This window comes from Giraffa tippelskirchi, chromosome 3 (assembly GCF_054371585.1).
Source record: "Giraffa tippelskirchi isolate mGirTip1 chromosome 3, T2T-mGirTip1v1.2.pri, whole genome shotgun sequence".
In the NCBI taxonomy this organism is placed as follows: Eukaryota; Metazoa; Chordata; class Mammalia; order Artiodactyla; family Giraffidae; genus Giraffa; species Giraffa tippelskirchi.
The window spans coordinates 116,893,617-116,911,751 of NC_137277.1; the positions used below are offsets into that span (position 1 = coordinate 116,893,617).

The following is an 18,135-nucleotide window of genomic DNA, read 5'->3' on the forward strand; positions in this document are numbered from 1 at the left end:
TTGTCATATCCTGACAGCATGACCATTTTGTTCAACTATAAACTGGAATCCTTGCAAAGTTAAATGCATTAGTCTCTTAAAAGCACAGAAGATACCTGGCAAATAGTAAGCACAGTGTAAGTGTTGTTAAGTAAATGATAGATAGAAAGACAGATGGATAGATGGATGGATGGATAGACTAGTAGATAGACAATTTCCTTAGTTACTTTCCTTTACGGTCCTCCCCCAACTTATAGATTAAATTGTGTGTAAATATAAAGAAAATGTGAGTTTCCTCTCTAGTATGTACACCTTTTCCCATCCAGTGGGTTTGCTGCCCTTCTCTGTGCTCTCTCACAGACCAAAGTTTTTGTTTCTCTAAACTCATTTTTTAAAAATATAGTTCACTATATTGTTAGTTTTAGGGGTATGACATAGTGTTTTGGCATTTGTAGAGTACATTGTAAGTTGGTCACCATGATAAGGTTAATAGCCATCTGTCACCATACAAAGGTATTAAAATATTTATGATTATATTCCCTGTTATATTTTGCAACAATGACATTTATTTTACATCTGGAAAATACAATGAAAGTGAAAGTATTATTCACTCAATCATGTTTGACTTTTTGCGACCTCATGGACTATAACCCGCCAGGGTCCTCTGTCCATGAAATTCTCCAGGCAAGAATAGTGAAGTGGATTGCCATTCCTTTCTCCAGGGAATCTTCCTAACCCAGGGACTGAACCCAGGTCTCCTGCATTGCAGGCAAATCCTTTACCATCTGCGCCACCAGGGAAGGAAAATATATTTTATATATTTTCAGCCATTTATTCTTCACATAGGTTTTCTCTCTTTGTCTTTTCTTTATCTGGGACCCTATAATGGGATAATTTATATGTCTGATGTTATTCTATAGATCCCTTAAACTATTCTCAAATATATATATATATATATATATATATATATATATATATATATTTCTTTTTCTTTTTGCTGTTTTACTTAAGTGAATTCCACTACCCTATCTTCCAGATCACTGGTATATCCTGCATCCTCTAATTGGCTGTTGATTCCCGATAATGTATTTTTCTCTTCAGTTGTTTTCTTCTGTTCTATTTTGTTATTTTTAAATATATTTTCTAACACTTTGTTGAAGTACTCCCTGAGTTATTCCATTCTTCTCCCAAGTTCAGTGAGCATCTTTATGACTATGACTTTGAACTCTTTATCTGATAAACTGCTTATCTCTGTTTCATTTGGTTCTTTTTCTGATTTTTTTGTTGATCTTTCACTGGGAAGCTATTCTTTGTCTCCTCATTTTGCCTAACTGCACTGCTTCTCTACCGGGAGTCAGAGATATTGAGTTCGTGGGCAACTCATTCACAGAATGACTCTCACTTCTCACAGCCCTTTGGCTGTTCTGGAAGTAAGCCCCATTGGTTTTAAAGCCAGACATTCTGGCAAGGTATTCTAGATGGAAGCCCAATTTGGAGCTTGGGCTCCTCAGTAGACACCTAGGCAGTTGTGATAACCCTCCCACTTGTGTATCTCTGCTCTGAGGGTGTAGCTTCTAACTCAACTGAGTCTCTATCTATCCTGCCTGTCTCAATGTCATCTCTTCTTTATACATTTAGTTGCAGAAAATCTGTTTTACTTCAAGCTATTCTCAGAGATAGTTTTTTTACATGTAGCTTTTGGTGTATCCATGGGAGGAGGTGAGCTCATAATCTTTCTAATCTTACATCTTGATTCAGACACCATAAAGATGTTTTCTTAATCACAACTTCAGTTGTGATTTAACACCCAGTAGTGGAGTTGTGTTTTTTCATGGATATAGAAATATCACAACACTATCAATTTTTTTGTATGTGTTTGCTTTTCAATTTTGTTTCACATTTCTTTCCTCACTTTCTCTGATTGGAATCTTTTTGTTTAAGAGTTATTTATTTATTTATGTATTTATTTCTGGCTGTGTTGGGTCTTTGCTGTTCTGCACTGGCTTTCTCTAGTTGCAATAAACAGAGGCTACACTTTGTTGTGGTGTGCAGACTTCTCATTGTGATGGCTTCTCTTGTTGCAGAGCACGAGCTCTAGGGTCACAGGCTTCAGCACTTGCAGCACATGGGCTCAGTAGCTGTGGCACAAGACTTAGTTGCCGCGTGGCATGTGGGATCTTCCTGGAGCAGTGATCAAAGCTGCATCTCCTGCATTGGCAGGCAGACTCTTTAGCCACTGGACCACAAGGGAAGCCCTAGAATCTTTTCTTGAAATAGTTTAAGAATATGATTGTCACTTCAAATATAGAGTTTTGAAAATATTTTTATTAATTAGATTTTTCACCAATTAAAAAATGCTTTTCTTTTCTTAAAGAAGCTTTTCTTCTGAGAAGGCCTCAGTTCAATGGGGACTTAGTATCTGTTGATAATAAAAGTACTATTTTGCAGAGACCACTTTATTTTACTCTCAAACACTGGTGTGGATTCAACAGTCCCTTTTAATTTTGTTCTTGAAACACCTATCAACTGGCAAATGTACAAACTGTTTTGTGTAACAAATCAAAATGACAATACCCCTTAGAAAATCAAATCAAAATCCAGAAACAGAATGAATAGAATATTAGGACATCATCATGGTTAGAGCAATTAGATTAAATATATATATTTTTAAAAATCATATTCTAAAACAGTATCTATTATCTATCCCATAAATTGTTAAATGGACAAATAAATGAATCTAAGTGATTTAGTTCATTAAAAAGGTAGTATATATAATGTTAGTGGTTGCACTCTGCTATCTGAAAATGTGTTTCTTTCTTAAAAGTTGTATGATTTTAAGTATTCTTTTTTTTCACCATTTTCAAAATTAAGTTAACACTTCTATAAAACGAGGGCAATTTATTTGTAAGAACAAAAATGGCCAGTAAGAGAAATAAAGGGAATAATTCTTATAGCAACGTTTAGCACATTTTCTAGCTCATTGTGATAAAAACAAATTATTCCATTTTTGGAACTTTTATTTTTTCTATCAATTTTTATCTCACTTGCCCTCTATGTTATGACAATACAAGGTGAACTCCAGGCTGTTTCTCAGAGAGTAGTTTTAACATTGAAATGATTTAAGTCTTCCAGTTGCTTCAGGAAAATACTTCTATAGAAAATGAAACTTTTCTTGACAACATTTGCAAGAAAATTAGCTGATACTATTAAACAAAATAACTCATTTATAAGAATACTGTGTGTGTGTGTGTCGCTCAGTATGTCCAACTATTTTCGACCCCCTGAACTGTAGCCCACCAGACTCCTCTGTCCATGGAATTTCCTCAGGCAGGAATACTGCAGTGTGTAGCATTCCCTTTTCCAGGGGATTTTCCCAACCCGGGGATCAAACCCGGGTCTCCTGTATTGCAGGCAGATTCTTTACCATCTGAACTAACATGGAAGCCCCTAAGAATATTAGTAATATTATTACTGCTTTAGGAAACAAAGTATCACTTATAAAACTTCAAGAATAAGGGATTCCACAAGCAACATTTTCAATTAAAAAAAGTTTAAAAAAAAGTAATACTCTTAAAACTATGTTTCAATGTGGTGGAGGTGAATCTCAAATATTTTCAGGTTACTTAAATTGTTCACTTCCACAGTTTATTATATCAAGTTCTAATGACCTGTCATATAAAACATTTTCCTCTCTCTGTCTCTGCTTGCATATAGATATTCCTTCCATTCTACATATTATTAATTCTGTTAAAAATACTGTTTTCCACTGTTCTATGGTATCTCTTTCTTTCACATATTTATATACTATCAACAGAAGTTCTTTTTTTTTTTTTTAATTCTTTTTCAAATGGACATTAAGAGATTTCCTTGGTGATCCAGTGGTTTAGACTCCTTGATTCCAGTGCAGGCAGCAAAGGTTCAATTTCTGGTCAGGGAACTAAGGTCCTAAATACTACATTTTATGGCCAAAAAATAAAATATGAAACAGAATCACACAGCTTTTTTTTTTTTTATGGAACGCTTCATGAACTTGCATGTCATCCTTGCACAAGGGCCATGCTAATCTTCTCTGTATCGTTCCAATTTTTTTTTTTTTTTTTTTAGTATTATGTGCTGCTGAAGCAAGCATGGAATCACACAGCTTTAAAAAATAAATAAATAATAAAAAATTTGAAACGGACCTTAGCTTGAAATACTAATATTTCTAAGAATGGAAAGCTGATATGAAACAGTTAAAATGCCTCCACCTTTACTTGTTGATATCATCAGCTTTGAAAGGATGAGATTTCTGACTGAGACAAAGTGAAAGGCAGGTGATAGCAAAGCAAAGAGAAATTTTTGAGATCTAAGTAAACACGTTAGGTTTCTGTGAGGTATTAGAACATTGTGCAATACTGAGAGCCAAGTAAAAGAGAGACAAAATTAGCAATAAAGAGGAGAAATAAGAGTTGAAACATGCCAAAAATATGTTGCTAAGTCATTCCAGCTGTTGATATGAAAAATCACAATGGAACTCTATTTCTACTCCTATACCTCCTTCCTGTAACAGGTAGTCTTTTGCTCCCACTACCAGTTGTATAGACCTGCACCTAATTTAATTTCTCAGTAAAGCTTTCTGTAGCATCTTTAAACCACATTTTGAATTAGTGGGTTTTGTTGGTTCACCTGAAAAACTTAATTTCCATTTTAGCATTATTTCTTTGGCAAAATGTAATACAAATGTCAAACAACTAAACTGTAAATGAATTTATAAGTAGGTAATAAATATAGCTGCATTATAAATTGCTATTTTAAAATTATGCTATAGTATAGTTTCTCTTGGAACAGTGGAAAAGATTAGTATCAAAGAAATCATAAAATTCTTTCTTCCTTGGTACTGGTTGTTTGATGTTTTTGCCTCAGAAATGCAAATGTAAGTGTATATGAGCTCTTCATTCAGATACATTAAGATGCAGAGTCCAGAGTTCTAATCCAGGATCAAAACTTCTCAACCTCTGTACCTTTCATATTTGGAGGTAGATAGTTCTTAGTTGGGAGGGGACGCATTCTTTTGCACTATACGAAGTTTATTAGCGTCCTTAGCCTCTACTCACTAAAATGCCAGTTAGTAAGCCCAGTTATGTCATCCAAAAATGTCTCTAGACATTCTCAATTGTTCCTGAGGGGACAAAATCCCCCCTCACGACCACTACCATGGTTGAGAACCACTGTTTTAGACAAAAGTTTTGTGATTATTAAATCATTGTGAAAATAGAAATTTTTCTGGCACAAATATTTCTTCTTTTAAATTATACAGCAAGTAAAAGTAAATAACAAGTCAGAAAGACATAGCACCTCTTAGAAAATATGAAAATTCATTGGTATTTTAAGATATATCTCACCAATAAATGTAGCATGATATTACATGTTTGAATTCACTTTTTACAGAAAACTGTGCACAAATAAATGGAAATAGTATATGTGGCTTTTAAATCTTTTCTCTTTGAAATACCGCTGTCTATAGAAGACAAGATTTTTACATTTTTTTCTACTTCATAAAAATAGAGTAGAGTATAAAATTAATCTGTAAAACATGAGTTTTGATGAAAGTAACTCCCACATACCTGGTATTGATAGAAACCTGTAAAATTAAAGCAGTAAGAACATCTTGTACTTGCACACATTTTATTATATGTGTGTGTTTTAAATAAGGGATTCCTCTAGTTCTTCAACATCAAATACTAAAATTATAATTTGTAGACATCTGTCAAAGGGAAAAAGGATTTGGAATTAATGCTTAACAGTAAGATCTTTCTTAAATTCATTTCAAAAATTAAGTTCTTTTCAAAAAGAAAATTATAACTAAAAATATAGTTATAACAGAGATGCATTGTTTTCTTATGTTAATAATTATTTTGTACCAATAAATTTCATTAACATGATTAATATTAATTACTATCAACAATGACTACATAGGACAGAGAAAAATATTTCTCTTATCTAACATTGGGTCTTGAGATTCTTCTGCTTTAAGCTTAGTACTGTTAGGTAAACTAATATTGCATATATTTTATATTGCATCCACATTTACATATATTTTATTTGAACTTAACGGATAAAGTAATTGGGTTTAAAGTGTTTATTTTTTTTGCTGGTGAAAAATGGACTGCAATTAAACACAGTTTTGCATGAAATATGAGATTGTCTTAATGATATTATTTTCTTCACAGAGCACACATCAGTCTTGTATGATTGGATAATTAGCATTTCATTCTCCAGTAAAGTATTGTAGTTATGCATTATTTAATGTTTTCATCTATAGCTCTCCTAAAGCTATGGCTATAGCTCATCTATAGCTGTCTTTTAATTTACTTTCAAAATTTTAGATTGTTGCCTTGTTAGAACATAGACATGCATATGTTTATGAGCAAGTGTATGAATCTGAAACAGTGATAGATAACATGGAAATTTTAGGAGAAAAACTATATATATGTTGATAAGTCATAGTTCCTGTCAGCATAGACTTTGACAAACTAAGACTCAGAATTTGACAAACTAAAGCTCTCAGACTAACTGTAGACTTCTGCAAATTTCACAAATAAAATTTTATTTGAACATAGCTATACGTGTTGATTCACATATTGTTTCATGGCTGCTTTTTGTTGTAGTAGCAACGTTGAAAAATTACTAGAAAGGGCGTAAGGGCTACAAAGGTGAACATATTTACAATTTGGCCTTTTATAGAAAAAAAAAACAAAAAAAATAGCTTCCCTATCCCTGATTTACCTAGAGAGATCAGAGATTAATGATAAAAATATGTAAATACATGTCACAGACAATTAGAAAATAAGACAGTAAATAATAAATGCCTAATGTCTTTTATATTGATAACTGAAACTAATATTTGAGTTGGAATAAATCAGCATTAGCTGGCTTCATTAGAAAATATTTTGTGAAAGAAAAATAACTTGAGCTGATTCATGAAATAATAATGTAAAGATGTTGATAATGAAATTCTACAGGAAGAAAATACTTTCTGTGGAAGCTGAAAAAGACAAGCTATAGATGTTCAAGGAACAATTTGGAGTCTTTTCTAGCATGTGCATAATGTGTATGTAGAAGGAAAATGGTAGATGAAACTACAAGATAGGATGGTATTTTTGAAACAGAGATTAATATACTTTTGACAGTACCATAGAATACTAGTTACATGGTCATAGCAGTTACTCCAAAGTGATGAAATAATTTTATATTGCAAGAGGAGAGGTAAACATGAAAAGAAAGGGTACATAATAGGCAACCCCACTCCAGTACTCTTGCCTGGAAAATCCCATGGACGGAGGAGCCTGGTAGGCTACAGTCCATGGGGACGTGAAGAGTCGGACACGACTGAGCGACTTCACTTTCACTTTTCACTTTTGTGCATTGGAGAAGGAAATGGCAACCCACTCCAGTATTCTTGCCTGGAGAATCCCAGGGATAGGGGAGCCTGGTGTGCTGCCGTCTATGGGGTCGCACAGAGTCGGACACGACTGAAGCGACTTAGCAGCAGCAGATGATACTTAACAATTAAATATGGTAGTGAAAGAGAAGTAAAAAAAAAACTTTGAAATTAAAATTTTGTGAGTTGAGAAGACTTATGACATCTTTAATAAAAATAAACAGAGTGGATCAGGATTAAAAAACAAACAAAAAAGAATGAAAGATAAAAAAAAACAGCAGGTAAATCAATCTGGAGGGCTTCCAGGTGGCACAGTGGTAAAGAATCTGCCTAACAATGCAAGAGACACAGGAGATGTGGGTTCAGTCCCTGAGTCTAGAAGATCTGGAGGAGGAAATGGCAACCCACTCCAGTATTCCTGCCTGGAGAATCCCATTGACAGAGGAGCCTGGGGGGCTACGGTCCCTAGGGTTATAAAGAGTTGGATGTGACTGAAGCAACTTAGTACATATGCATACCATGTGACAGAACGACTTACAATCATAAAGAATCTCTCAAATTTAGTTTCCACTATTTTCTAATAATTTTTGTCCTTAATTGATTTGCTTGGGAAAATATTTCTGAGTCTTTCACTTTCTTTTTTGTTTTTATTTTTTAAATAAAATGCATAGACATGGATTGTTTTTGTTATCTTGTGGGGAGGGTCTTGAAGACTGCCAAAGGCCACCTTGAGCATTTATTAAATTCAGTTAATTTCTTAAAACCTCTACAATTCTTATTATAATCTGTTAATTTTTATTCTTTTTGGTTTAAAAGTCTACAAGATTGATATTGCTACCCTGAGCAATAGATCCATTTGTTAGGAAAATATTATTAGTTGAAAACTAAAGTATTGCTGCTAAGATCAGAAGGTATAATTCTTTTTGGCCTTCAGTTGACCAGCATAATTCTATAGAATTTGTCCTACTAGATAGGCTTTATAAAAATAATATTTAAGAGAATATTGGATCAATTGAGATTAAAATCTTATCCAAAAGATGTAATGATGTCTGGGGAGTGTGTATTTCCTCAGTTCTATCTCATCACAACAAAAATTTGAAGCAACAGACCAGTGTTACAGCTCTCGGATGGATCAGTGTTACAGCTCCATGTTACAGCTCAGTTTTATTTAGAAAATAAAGGAAACTACATCCTCGAGGTGTGAGGGCATCACGACCCAAAAGACACGAAAAGAAGAGAGAGAAACCTCCAGTCCTTTGGCTCCTCTTTTTACATGTTTTTTCTCCTCCCGCTGGGCCTGCCCTATGTAATTGGGCTAGCCAGGAGTTCTGTCTGTTCTACCTGAGGTCCTCACTCCAGTCCTCAGACTTTCCTTGGTTCTATTTTTGCAGGCTTTTCCCTTCCTTGTCTTTTAGCCACCGCCATTTTGGGCTCCTTTTTCCTATTCTAACTACCTAACAATGACAAAATAAGAAACACAAAGGAATGAGACAATGCGATCAAACACAAAATTTAATATTCCATTTTAAATTTTAAGATATCAAGTTTTGTATACGATGGAATATAGTGAGTATGACTATGTAGAAATATTTAGTCATGGAATAAGTTAATACAGAAAAAAAAACATGTCTTTATAATAAAGGAAGATGAAATTTTTATTCATATAGGCCTCTGATTTGAAAAAGAAATGGCCTGAAAGAATACACAGTATATATAACAGCAGTTTCTCAATTGGAACTTCTGACACCTGCATGATCATATACCTGAGTTTAATTTATACAAAATTTAATAGTTATTCCTGATTGTTTCTCAGACTAAATACTTAAAATCCTTTGTTTCTAAGGCAATAGAATGAATATCATTCATCTTAGAGGAACCTGAGGGAGTTATCTTAGTTGTTATCTTTGATGAGGCAAAATGTTTTTATTAATGTAATAACTGTGTATGATTGCCATTATTGTCATATTAATCACTCAAGTAATGTGTGCTATCTAGGGAACTTCACTTTGAATCATTAAGTGAATAACCCTTGTCACCCTCAGAGGTCCCCTAATATATTCTTCCTTCGTCACTGTTAATATTTCACTGTGTAATTACAGCTCCCAATCCCTGTGCAGCTAATGATGGCAGAGGCCCCTGCTCACACATGTGTCTGATCAATCATAATAGGAGTGCTGCCTGCGCATGCCCCCACTTGATGAAGCTTTCCTCCAACAAGAAGACCTGTTACGGTAAATTTCTCCCAGATCTTATAGAAACTCCAAAGTGAATTCTCTCAGATTGTATTAGCATTTGGATTTTCCTCACAGTAAAGCAGGAGAGGTTTTTAATGTCCTTAGATACCACCATTTGAGGTGGTGCTATTTTCACTCAATTGATGATTCATCTACTTTGGGAGACACTGACAAATTCTTTAAATATGTGATAGGCTGCACTTTGATGCTTATTATCTTATTCATTTTTTTTCTTGCTACTTTCTTATTTGATGTGTTAGCAGAGTTTATCTCTACAGAACAGGGAGATTTGTAAGTGAAAGTGCTTTATCAAAAAATGATGATGTAGGTAACCTGCATAACAAAGATGTACTTAACAGCTTTAATCTCCTCTTGCTCTCCTAAAGTTACTTCAGCATCATTTTATAGGGGATTATCAACTTGAAGAGAGAAAATATGAAGTAAAATATATAATTTGGGAAGATTTGTAAAAAAAAAAAGACAGAACAAACTTTAAACAGCATATTTAAACCAAAAATTGATACTAAAATTTGTGAATGAAAACCAGACTGTACTTGTTTTGTTTTATTAGTAATTTTTGTTGATTTGCAAAACAATTACTTTGAAGGGCCAATAAAAGTGTATTCATCAAATTTTAACTCAGGAATTTAGGTACCCTTGGCTTTAACTAATTTTTCACAATAATAACATGTCTCAAATATCAACAATAACCCCAAAGGAAAGAAACAAGAGAACAAAATATCTATGACTCCTCTTTCTATTAAATCTACTAATATTTCACAAACTCGGTGCAAGAAAGGTGCCTATTTAAGTAGAAATAATAGAATGCTAACTAACAATGTTAGTTACTACAGATTCACAAAAATTTACAGTATGTTATGCTTTAACATTAGTCTAATTTTGACAGGGAAAACATGAACATGATTTTTAAAAGCAATGTTCAACCTCATTTTATTCAAAGATCATATAGAGGAAAATGTTCTTAGATTCCTTTAAAAAGCATTCACTACACTGCAATATTGTTATGATTATAAACAAAGACAAATGTGGCTGTTTGAGATTTGTAAAGTTCATGCCTTTTAACAAGTTTGCCTGAAATTCTAAGATCAGATCAATTACTGATAATTTCTTGGCATTAAGAAAAATGACTTAAGGATTTTAACTTATTTTTCATATTTTTATCAAATCTTGGTCATGTTTTTCATATGCTAAAAACCTATTAAACCATCAACAAATGTTTAGAATTTCTAGGCTGCTTCAAACTTTCCAAGCTTATAAAGAAAAACACATTTCTGTTTCATTTCTAGAAATGAAGAAATTTCTTCTATACGCAAGACGTTCTGAAATTAGAGGAGTGGATATTGATAATCCATATTTTAACTTTATCACGGCCTTTACAGTCCCTGATATTGATGATGTTACTGTGATAGACTTTGATGCTTCTGAAGAACGTCTATACTGGACAGACATTAAGACACAAACCATTAAACGGGCTTTTATTAATGGTACTGGATTAGAAACTGTTATTTCAAGAGGTAAAAGATTTCTACTATACAACTTTAAAAATGTTTGTTATTTATTCTGTAATAATAATGCCTCTTTTGTATTCTTTTTCTATTATCCAATTCTATGTTGTTAGCTGAAAGTGGAATTGATTATTCAATGATTTAATAACATGCTGTATTCTAACAATTGTTGAATGCTATAATTATGTTGAATATAGTCATCTGATAACTAGAAGTTTAGCTTAGCAAGAAGAAACAAATTCAGAATGGATCTTGAAATTAACAGATTTCTAAGTAAACAGATTTGAAGACTCCTTTTGGCTGTTGGTGGTGTAGTTGTATTTGCCAAAAAGAATATAGGATATTGGTAGAGACTGTTCGCTCTGATTCAAGCTTAATATCAGCTTCCTTTTGCATCTATTTTTACAGAACTAGACTAAACAAATAAGAGAGAAAACTTGTCCCTATCCTCCTCCTGACCCAGCAGGTTGAATCATAGGTTTTCAGTAATTTTGTTGAATTAACACATTTAACTATTTTTTTAACTTAAAAATCTTAAAAAGAGAAAAGAGTAAATTTTCCAAAAGTAGAAAATATAGCTGAAATTAGACATACATATAAGTGCAGTGGTTGAACTCTGAATATTTAGCATGAATTATGCTCATTTTTGTTCTAATTTTGGTATAATGTGATTTCTGCGTCAGTTATTGTTTTATTGAGTGAATCTTAGTTGAGTGCCTGATGTTTGACATGACTTGCAGAATCCAACAAGACACACTTTTTCTTCAGTCACATGCTCCTTGCAAAGACATTACTTTACCGACAGAGTTCCGTCTAGTCAAAGCTGTAGTTTTTCCAGTAGTCATGTGTGGATGTACGAGTTGGACTATAAAGAAAGCTGAACACTGAAGAATTGATGCTTTTGAACTGTGGTATTAGAGAAAACTCTTGAGAGTCCCTTGGACTGCAAGGAGATCCAACCAGTCCATCCTAAAGGAGATCAGTCCTGAATGTTTATTGGAAGGACTGATGTTGAAGTTGAAACGCCAATACTTTGGCTACCTGATGCAAAGAACTGACTCATTGGAAAAGACCCCAGTGCTGGGAAAGATTGAGGGCAGGAGGAGAATGGGACCTCAGAGGATGAGATGGTTTGATGGCATCACTGACTCAATGGACATGAGTTTGGGTTAACTCCGTGAGTTGGTGATGGACTGGGATGCCTGGTGTTCTGCAGTTCATAGGGTCGCAAAGAGTTGGATACAACTGAGCAATTGAACTGAACTGAATAGAATTTTTGTTTTTAATTTTCATCCATGAAGCCTTTTGGTGGAAGAATGTAGACATCTGTAATTTAAAGAGAGAGAGAGAGAAATGTAAAGAAAAACAAGAAAGAAAGGCTAAAATGATACCTATAAATGCCATTCATTGAGAAACATATATCTATAGCTGGGTTGCCAAATGAGCAATTCTTCTTATGCATATTGTTTATCTTTTAATTAGAAGGATAGAAGTGGCTGTTTTAGCATATTCCATAGGGTATTATTTCCCCTACACCATATTCTGAATTCTATATCTGAGATGGTGAATGTGTGAGGAAATAGGAATTATTTATCTAGAACAGTCTAAAACCTCAAGAAGCTTTGTAACTGGTGAGAGTGAAATATAAGTAACTAACTAAAGACTCAATGAAATGAGTTTAATAAGGTGTAAGCCAATTCTCACAAAATTAGCACAAGGAGCATTAAGTTCTTACATGGGGTTGCTAAAGTTCTCTCTTAGGCGTTGGTAGCCAAATGAGGCTTCTGGGGGAAATTTAGAAAGATTAATCCAGGTTGTGCCTATTAGTAAGCACAAAGAGCTGGACACACATGTATAAAGAGGAGCAAGTAGTAAGTTGTAGATAAATAGGTCTTATAGAAGAGTAAACTAGAAATTTAATATGATAGCAGAACAGAGGATCTTACACCGGAGGAGCTGTTTTGTATTTTTTTTTTTTTTTTCTCCTCTCAATGCAGTGGAAAACTGCTGAAGACTTTTTAGATGGATATTGGTCAGTCAAACTCTTTTGAAGATGAAGCAGGTATAAACTTGATAACTAGATTGGAAAAGTGAGAAATTACAGACAGGATACACTTAGAACATTGTAGAAATAATCCAAATCTGAAATAAAAGCTAGATAGAAGAAGATGACAGATAGCAAGAGTGGAAACAGAAGTAATTGAACCTGATGAATGAGAGAGGTAAACTTGACCAAATAATTGGAAAGATATTAGAGACATTGATTCATATGAAAATACAGAGAGACTTGTTTCAGACTTTTCTCCCTAATCAGCAGTGATTTGTTTCTCTAAGACAGGAATAATTATAAGGTTAGGATGTAAAACACATTAAGATTAGTCAAGAAGTTATAATTCTGCCCCTATGTTCTTAAAAAAAAAAAAAGATTTAGAAAGCATGCATATGTGTTAAAAGTGAGAAAGCCAAGATCATGGTAAACACTCAGTTGTTCAGAGCTGGAGAGCTGTAAAATGCCAGAGGATAGACATTAAAGATTCCTAAAGTATTTGTAGTGTTCTTAAATGGATTATAGATTTATTGATGTTTTCTTAGTTTGTGTACCATCATGTGTTATATATATATATATATATAATAACATATGGATAGATATATATACACATATACATATATATTTTTATGATCAGAGTTTTTCATAAATGCAACAGAGTATTTAATATTTACAGATTTCCCTTGAGAAAGCTTTTCACAAGTATTACCAATTTGCTTTTATAAGCTTTGCTTGCAAGAACAGAGAAATACTTGCCAAAAAAAGACACTGCAAATGACTTTTGACTGGCTGAAGCCATATCTGCCCTCAGAGAGTTATGAATCCCCTCCTCTTTGAAGGCACATCTGATTCAAGGCAGAAGGCTTGGTGTCCACTCCCAAGATGCTGGTGTCAGTAAGTCTGCTTCATAGAAAAAAAAAAAAAGATGAGTCTCACAAGCAGAGAATTGACAACCAGTCCATTTCATTTAGATTTATCTACATGTTAACCAGTTTGCATGCTTACCTCCATCCCTCTGTCATTTAAGGCCTTCTCTCTGAATTATACCTTTCAATGATCTTAATTTAGTGAGAATTTGTTATTGATATAATATCTGAAAATAGTTTTGTTTAGTCTTCTTTTTGTAAAGATAATTTTTAATTGCAGTAAAATATATATAATGTAAATTTATCATATCAAACCTTCTTAGCTATACAGTGTAGAAGCATTAAGTACATTCACATTGTGTAACCAATCTCCATAACTCTTTCCATCTTACTAAATGAAACTCTCCCCATTAAGAAACAACTTCCCATCTCCCTTCTCATTTTCTAGAAACCACTGTTCTATTTCTGTGTCTCTGAAACTACTATAGGTACCTCATATAAAATGAATCATCTAGTATTTACCTTCTTGTGACTGCGTCTTTTCTGTTAGCATGATATCTGCAAGTCCATCCATATTGTAGGATGTCAGAATTTCCTTTCTTTTTAAGGCTGAATAATGTTCCATTTTATGTATGTGTCCCAATTTGTTTATACATTCAGCAGTCAATGGATGTTTGGGTTGTTTCACTTTTTGGCTATTGTGAATAATGTTGCTGTGAACATAGGTGTACAAGTATTCTGAGACTTTTGCATTCTTTTGGTTATATACTCAGAGGTGGAATGGCTGGATCATATAGTAATTCTAATTTTTTGAGGAGCTGCCATACTATTACCCACAAAGGCTGCACCATTTTAAATTCCCATCATCAGCTCACAAGGGTTCCAGTTTCTCCATATTCTTGCCAATATTATTATTTTCTTGTTGTTGTTGTTGTTGTTGTTCTTGTTTTTTGTTTGTTGGTTAATTTTTTATTAGTAGTAGTAGTCATCCTACTTGTGAAGGGCTTCCTTGGTGGCTCAGATGGTAAAGAGTCTGCCTGCAACGCAGGATACCTGGGTTTGACCCCTGGGTTAGGAAGATCCCCTAGAGAAAGGAATGACAATCCAATCCGGTATTCTTGCCTGGAGAATTCCATGGACAGAGGAGTTTGGTGACCTACAGTCCATGGTATCGCAGGGGGTTGGACACGACTGAACGACTTTCACTTTCAATTAATAGGTGTGAAGTAGAATATGCTTGTGCTTATGAGTCACATTTCCTAATGATTAGTGATGTTGAATATCTTTGTGTTCTTGTTGGTCATTTCTGTATCTGCTTTAGAGACATGGCTGTTGAATATTTTGCCCATTTTTAAATCAATATTTTGTTGTTGAGATGTAATTTGGAATATAATGTTGTTGAATACAAATACAAAGTTTAGTGTCATTTTCTCTCAATCCTTTCCAGATATTATTTTACTGTCTTTTCACATCTCTTGAGAATCTCTGTGTTTGTCTAATTTGTCATTCTGTCTTTTTTTTTTTTTTTTTACAAACTATATGTTTTCTCTCTAAATGGTTTAAGTTCTTCTTTTTCCTCATGACTGTTTTTATTTAGCCATCTAAACATTACTGTACTGGTTCATCTCTTTCACTAGTGCAGGGAGAAAACACCCTCAACTATTGTCTCTGACCATTTTTTCTAGCCTAGTCTCTCTATTCCTTCCTTCTGAAACTGACTAGATGTGGTAAGTTATTTGTTCTAACTTCCAACTCATCTAATCTTTTTGTTTCTGTTTTCTTTGGCTAACAGTTTGTCTTGCAGTTCATCAGATGTCTTGCAATTCGCAAGTTGTTTTGCAGTCACTAGTGTCTAACCTGCTGGTTAATCCATCTAAATAATTATTCTTTTTAATATTGCCAAGTTATTTTGCTTCTCATTTATATACATTTCAAGAAGATTTTGAAAAATAAATTATTGTCCTTTGCTTATTATTTTGAAGTATATTTTTTCCTTTAAAATCATCCACTCAGTTTTCTTTATGTTACACATAATAATTTAAAACCATGTAGGCTTTGGAGACTTAAATCTACTCTTTATTTTTCTCTTTATTCTTTCTCTTACGACTTATTCTTTGTGTGTGTTTTAATTTTTCTGATATGTTATAAGAACAAATTTAGTGTAGAAATTGTAAATGCTTGTGTGGAGAAAATTTTTTTCTTCTTTAGAGGATGTGAATTTCCTTCTTTTGGAGAAAAAGGAGTCATTATAATCAAAGAACCATTCCCCTACACAAACAATGGATGCATCTCTTGCCCAACCATAGACCTATGCTTAGATTTTTTTTCTTTCATACCCAGAAGAGAGACAGAAAAAATGTTTTATATTTATTTAAAGAATCATACTTCTATTTAAGCAGGCAGATATATATATATATATTTTTTTTTTTTTTTTCTTTTTCTTTTTTAACTCACCTGAGGATGTTGACCATTCTGATATCCTGGAATTGCACTTGTTTAGCTCTGCTACTTTTTGTTGGTTTAAAGACTGAACATTCTTGCACTGAGCAGCTAGTAATCCAGGAATCTCTAGATTTTCATTACAAATTTTTGCCCCTATGGCTACACCAACCTCTGTATTCCTACTTGGCTTCCTTTATGATTTTATATAACATACAATTGTGTATTAGCATTTAGAGATTTTTCCATCTGTCTTATGATCTCAACAACACATTTCAAAGTTTTAGTTTATCATACATCAGGGAACTTTGTGGCAGTGAAAGACTTTTAGGAATATCTAATCTGCCTTACTTTAAGAAGTAAGAGTCATTGGAAATAGGAAACTGAACTTTCTGAAAAACTTGCTCAGAGATCTTTGCTTGACTTGAAAACAGGAGTTGAATCAATTCATTATTTCAATATTTTTAATCAAAAAAAAATTATCATTAAATGTATTGCAGTTGTTATTCTTCCCCTGACCCCTTTATGGTGAATTTACTAGGACATTCCAAAACAATAAGACTCGGTCAGTAGTGATGGTCAAAAAAGACATAAGTTTTATTTTAGACATAAAGCTGATAATTAGAATCTCCAAACTAATGGACAGAGAAGGGTTAGGATCAAAAATGAGAATTGAGATTGCCTGAATATGTTTAGCTGTATACTCCTGAAAATACTCTTGAGGGTCTTACATCTGATATTTTTAACTTAGGTCACATATCCTTATAATTATAGTTTGTCCATATTATGAATTCATCAAAAGCTATTTATTTTGAAGGCAATGTTGTGTATGTTTGAGGATGAGAGCTATAAAGATAAATTAGCAAGGGGCCTATGTTCAAGAAGTATATGTGAAAGTAGTAGTATGTTCACAAATAATTATCACGTTACATAGAAAACGATTGACCAGATATAGTCCTGTTGAGTTAGATAGATAGAGAAAATCTTTAATACTGGAACATATAGAAGAATTGATTTGTTTTTTGTGGTTGAAGGGTGATGTTGTCTATCAACTAGGCTTTTTTGCATGAGATTGAGAAAAAATAATAGGCTATGAGGTCCAGGTAATTCTATATAGATTGGAAAGATCAGGATAAGTATGGAAATCTGAGAAAATGTCAATATGAGTCAAGGGTAAGGTAATGGGTCAAAAATGGTGAGAAATAAGGTTGGACAGACAGTTATATTCAGATTATATAGAAAGCCAGGCTAAGGAATTTCAGCATCACTTTGACAGGTTGGAAGCAATTGAATACCTCGGGGCAATTGAAGGTCATGATCCAGAGCTCTCTAGTCAGAAAAATAACCTGGAGGCAACTAAATCAACTGCCTGAAAGAGGAAAAAGACTGTATGCTATGCAGTATTAAAGATAGAAATAGATTTGAGAGAGCATGGACCGTAGAATTGACAGGGACTAAATAGGCATTAATAGCTTCTCTGGTGGCTCAGATGGTAAAGAATCGGCCTGCAATGCGGGAGACCTGGATTTGACCTCTGGGTTGGGAAAATACCCGGGAAGAGGCCATGGCAACCCACTCCAGTATTCTTGTCTGGAGAATCCCATGGACAGAGGAACCTGGCAGG

The 18,135-nt window shown here is 33.6% G+C and overlaps 1 protein-coding gene and 1 pseudogene across 1 annotated transcript in view; one reads left to right on the forward strand and one right to left on the reverse strand.

Annotated features, from left to right (window-relative positions):
• LRP1B (LDL receptor related protein 1B) overlaps positions 1–18,135 on the forward strand; it is a 2,070,111-nt gene that overhangs the window by 1,372,565 nt on the left and 679,411 nt on the right. Inside the window, exons 28-29 of the mRNA XM_081584839.1 lie at positions 9,499–9,630; positions 10,941–11,168. Of these exons, the coding sequence (XP_081440965.1) occupies positions 9,499–9,630; positions 10,941–11,168 (360 nt within the window). The remainder of the gene's footprint in view (positions 1–9,498; positions 9,631–10,940; positions 11,169–18,135) is intronic.
• Positions 3,986–4,073, reverse strand: LOC145543915 (U6 spliceosomal RNA; annotated as a pseudogene).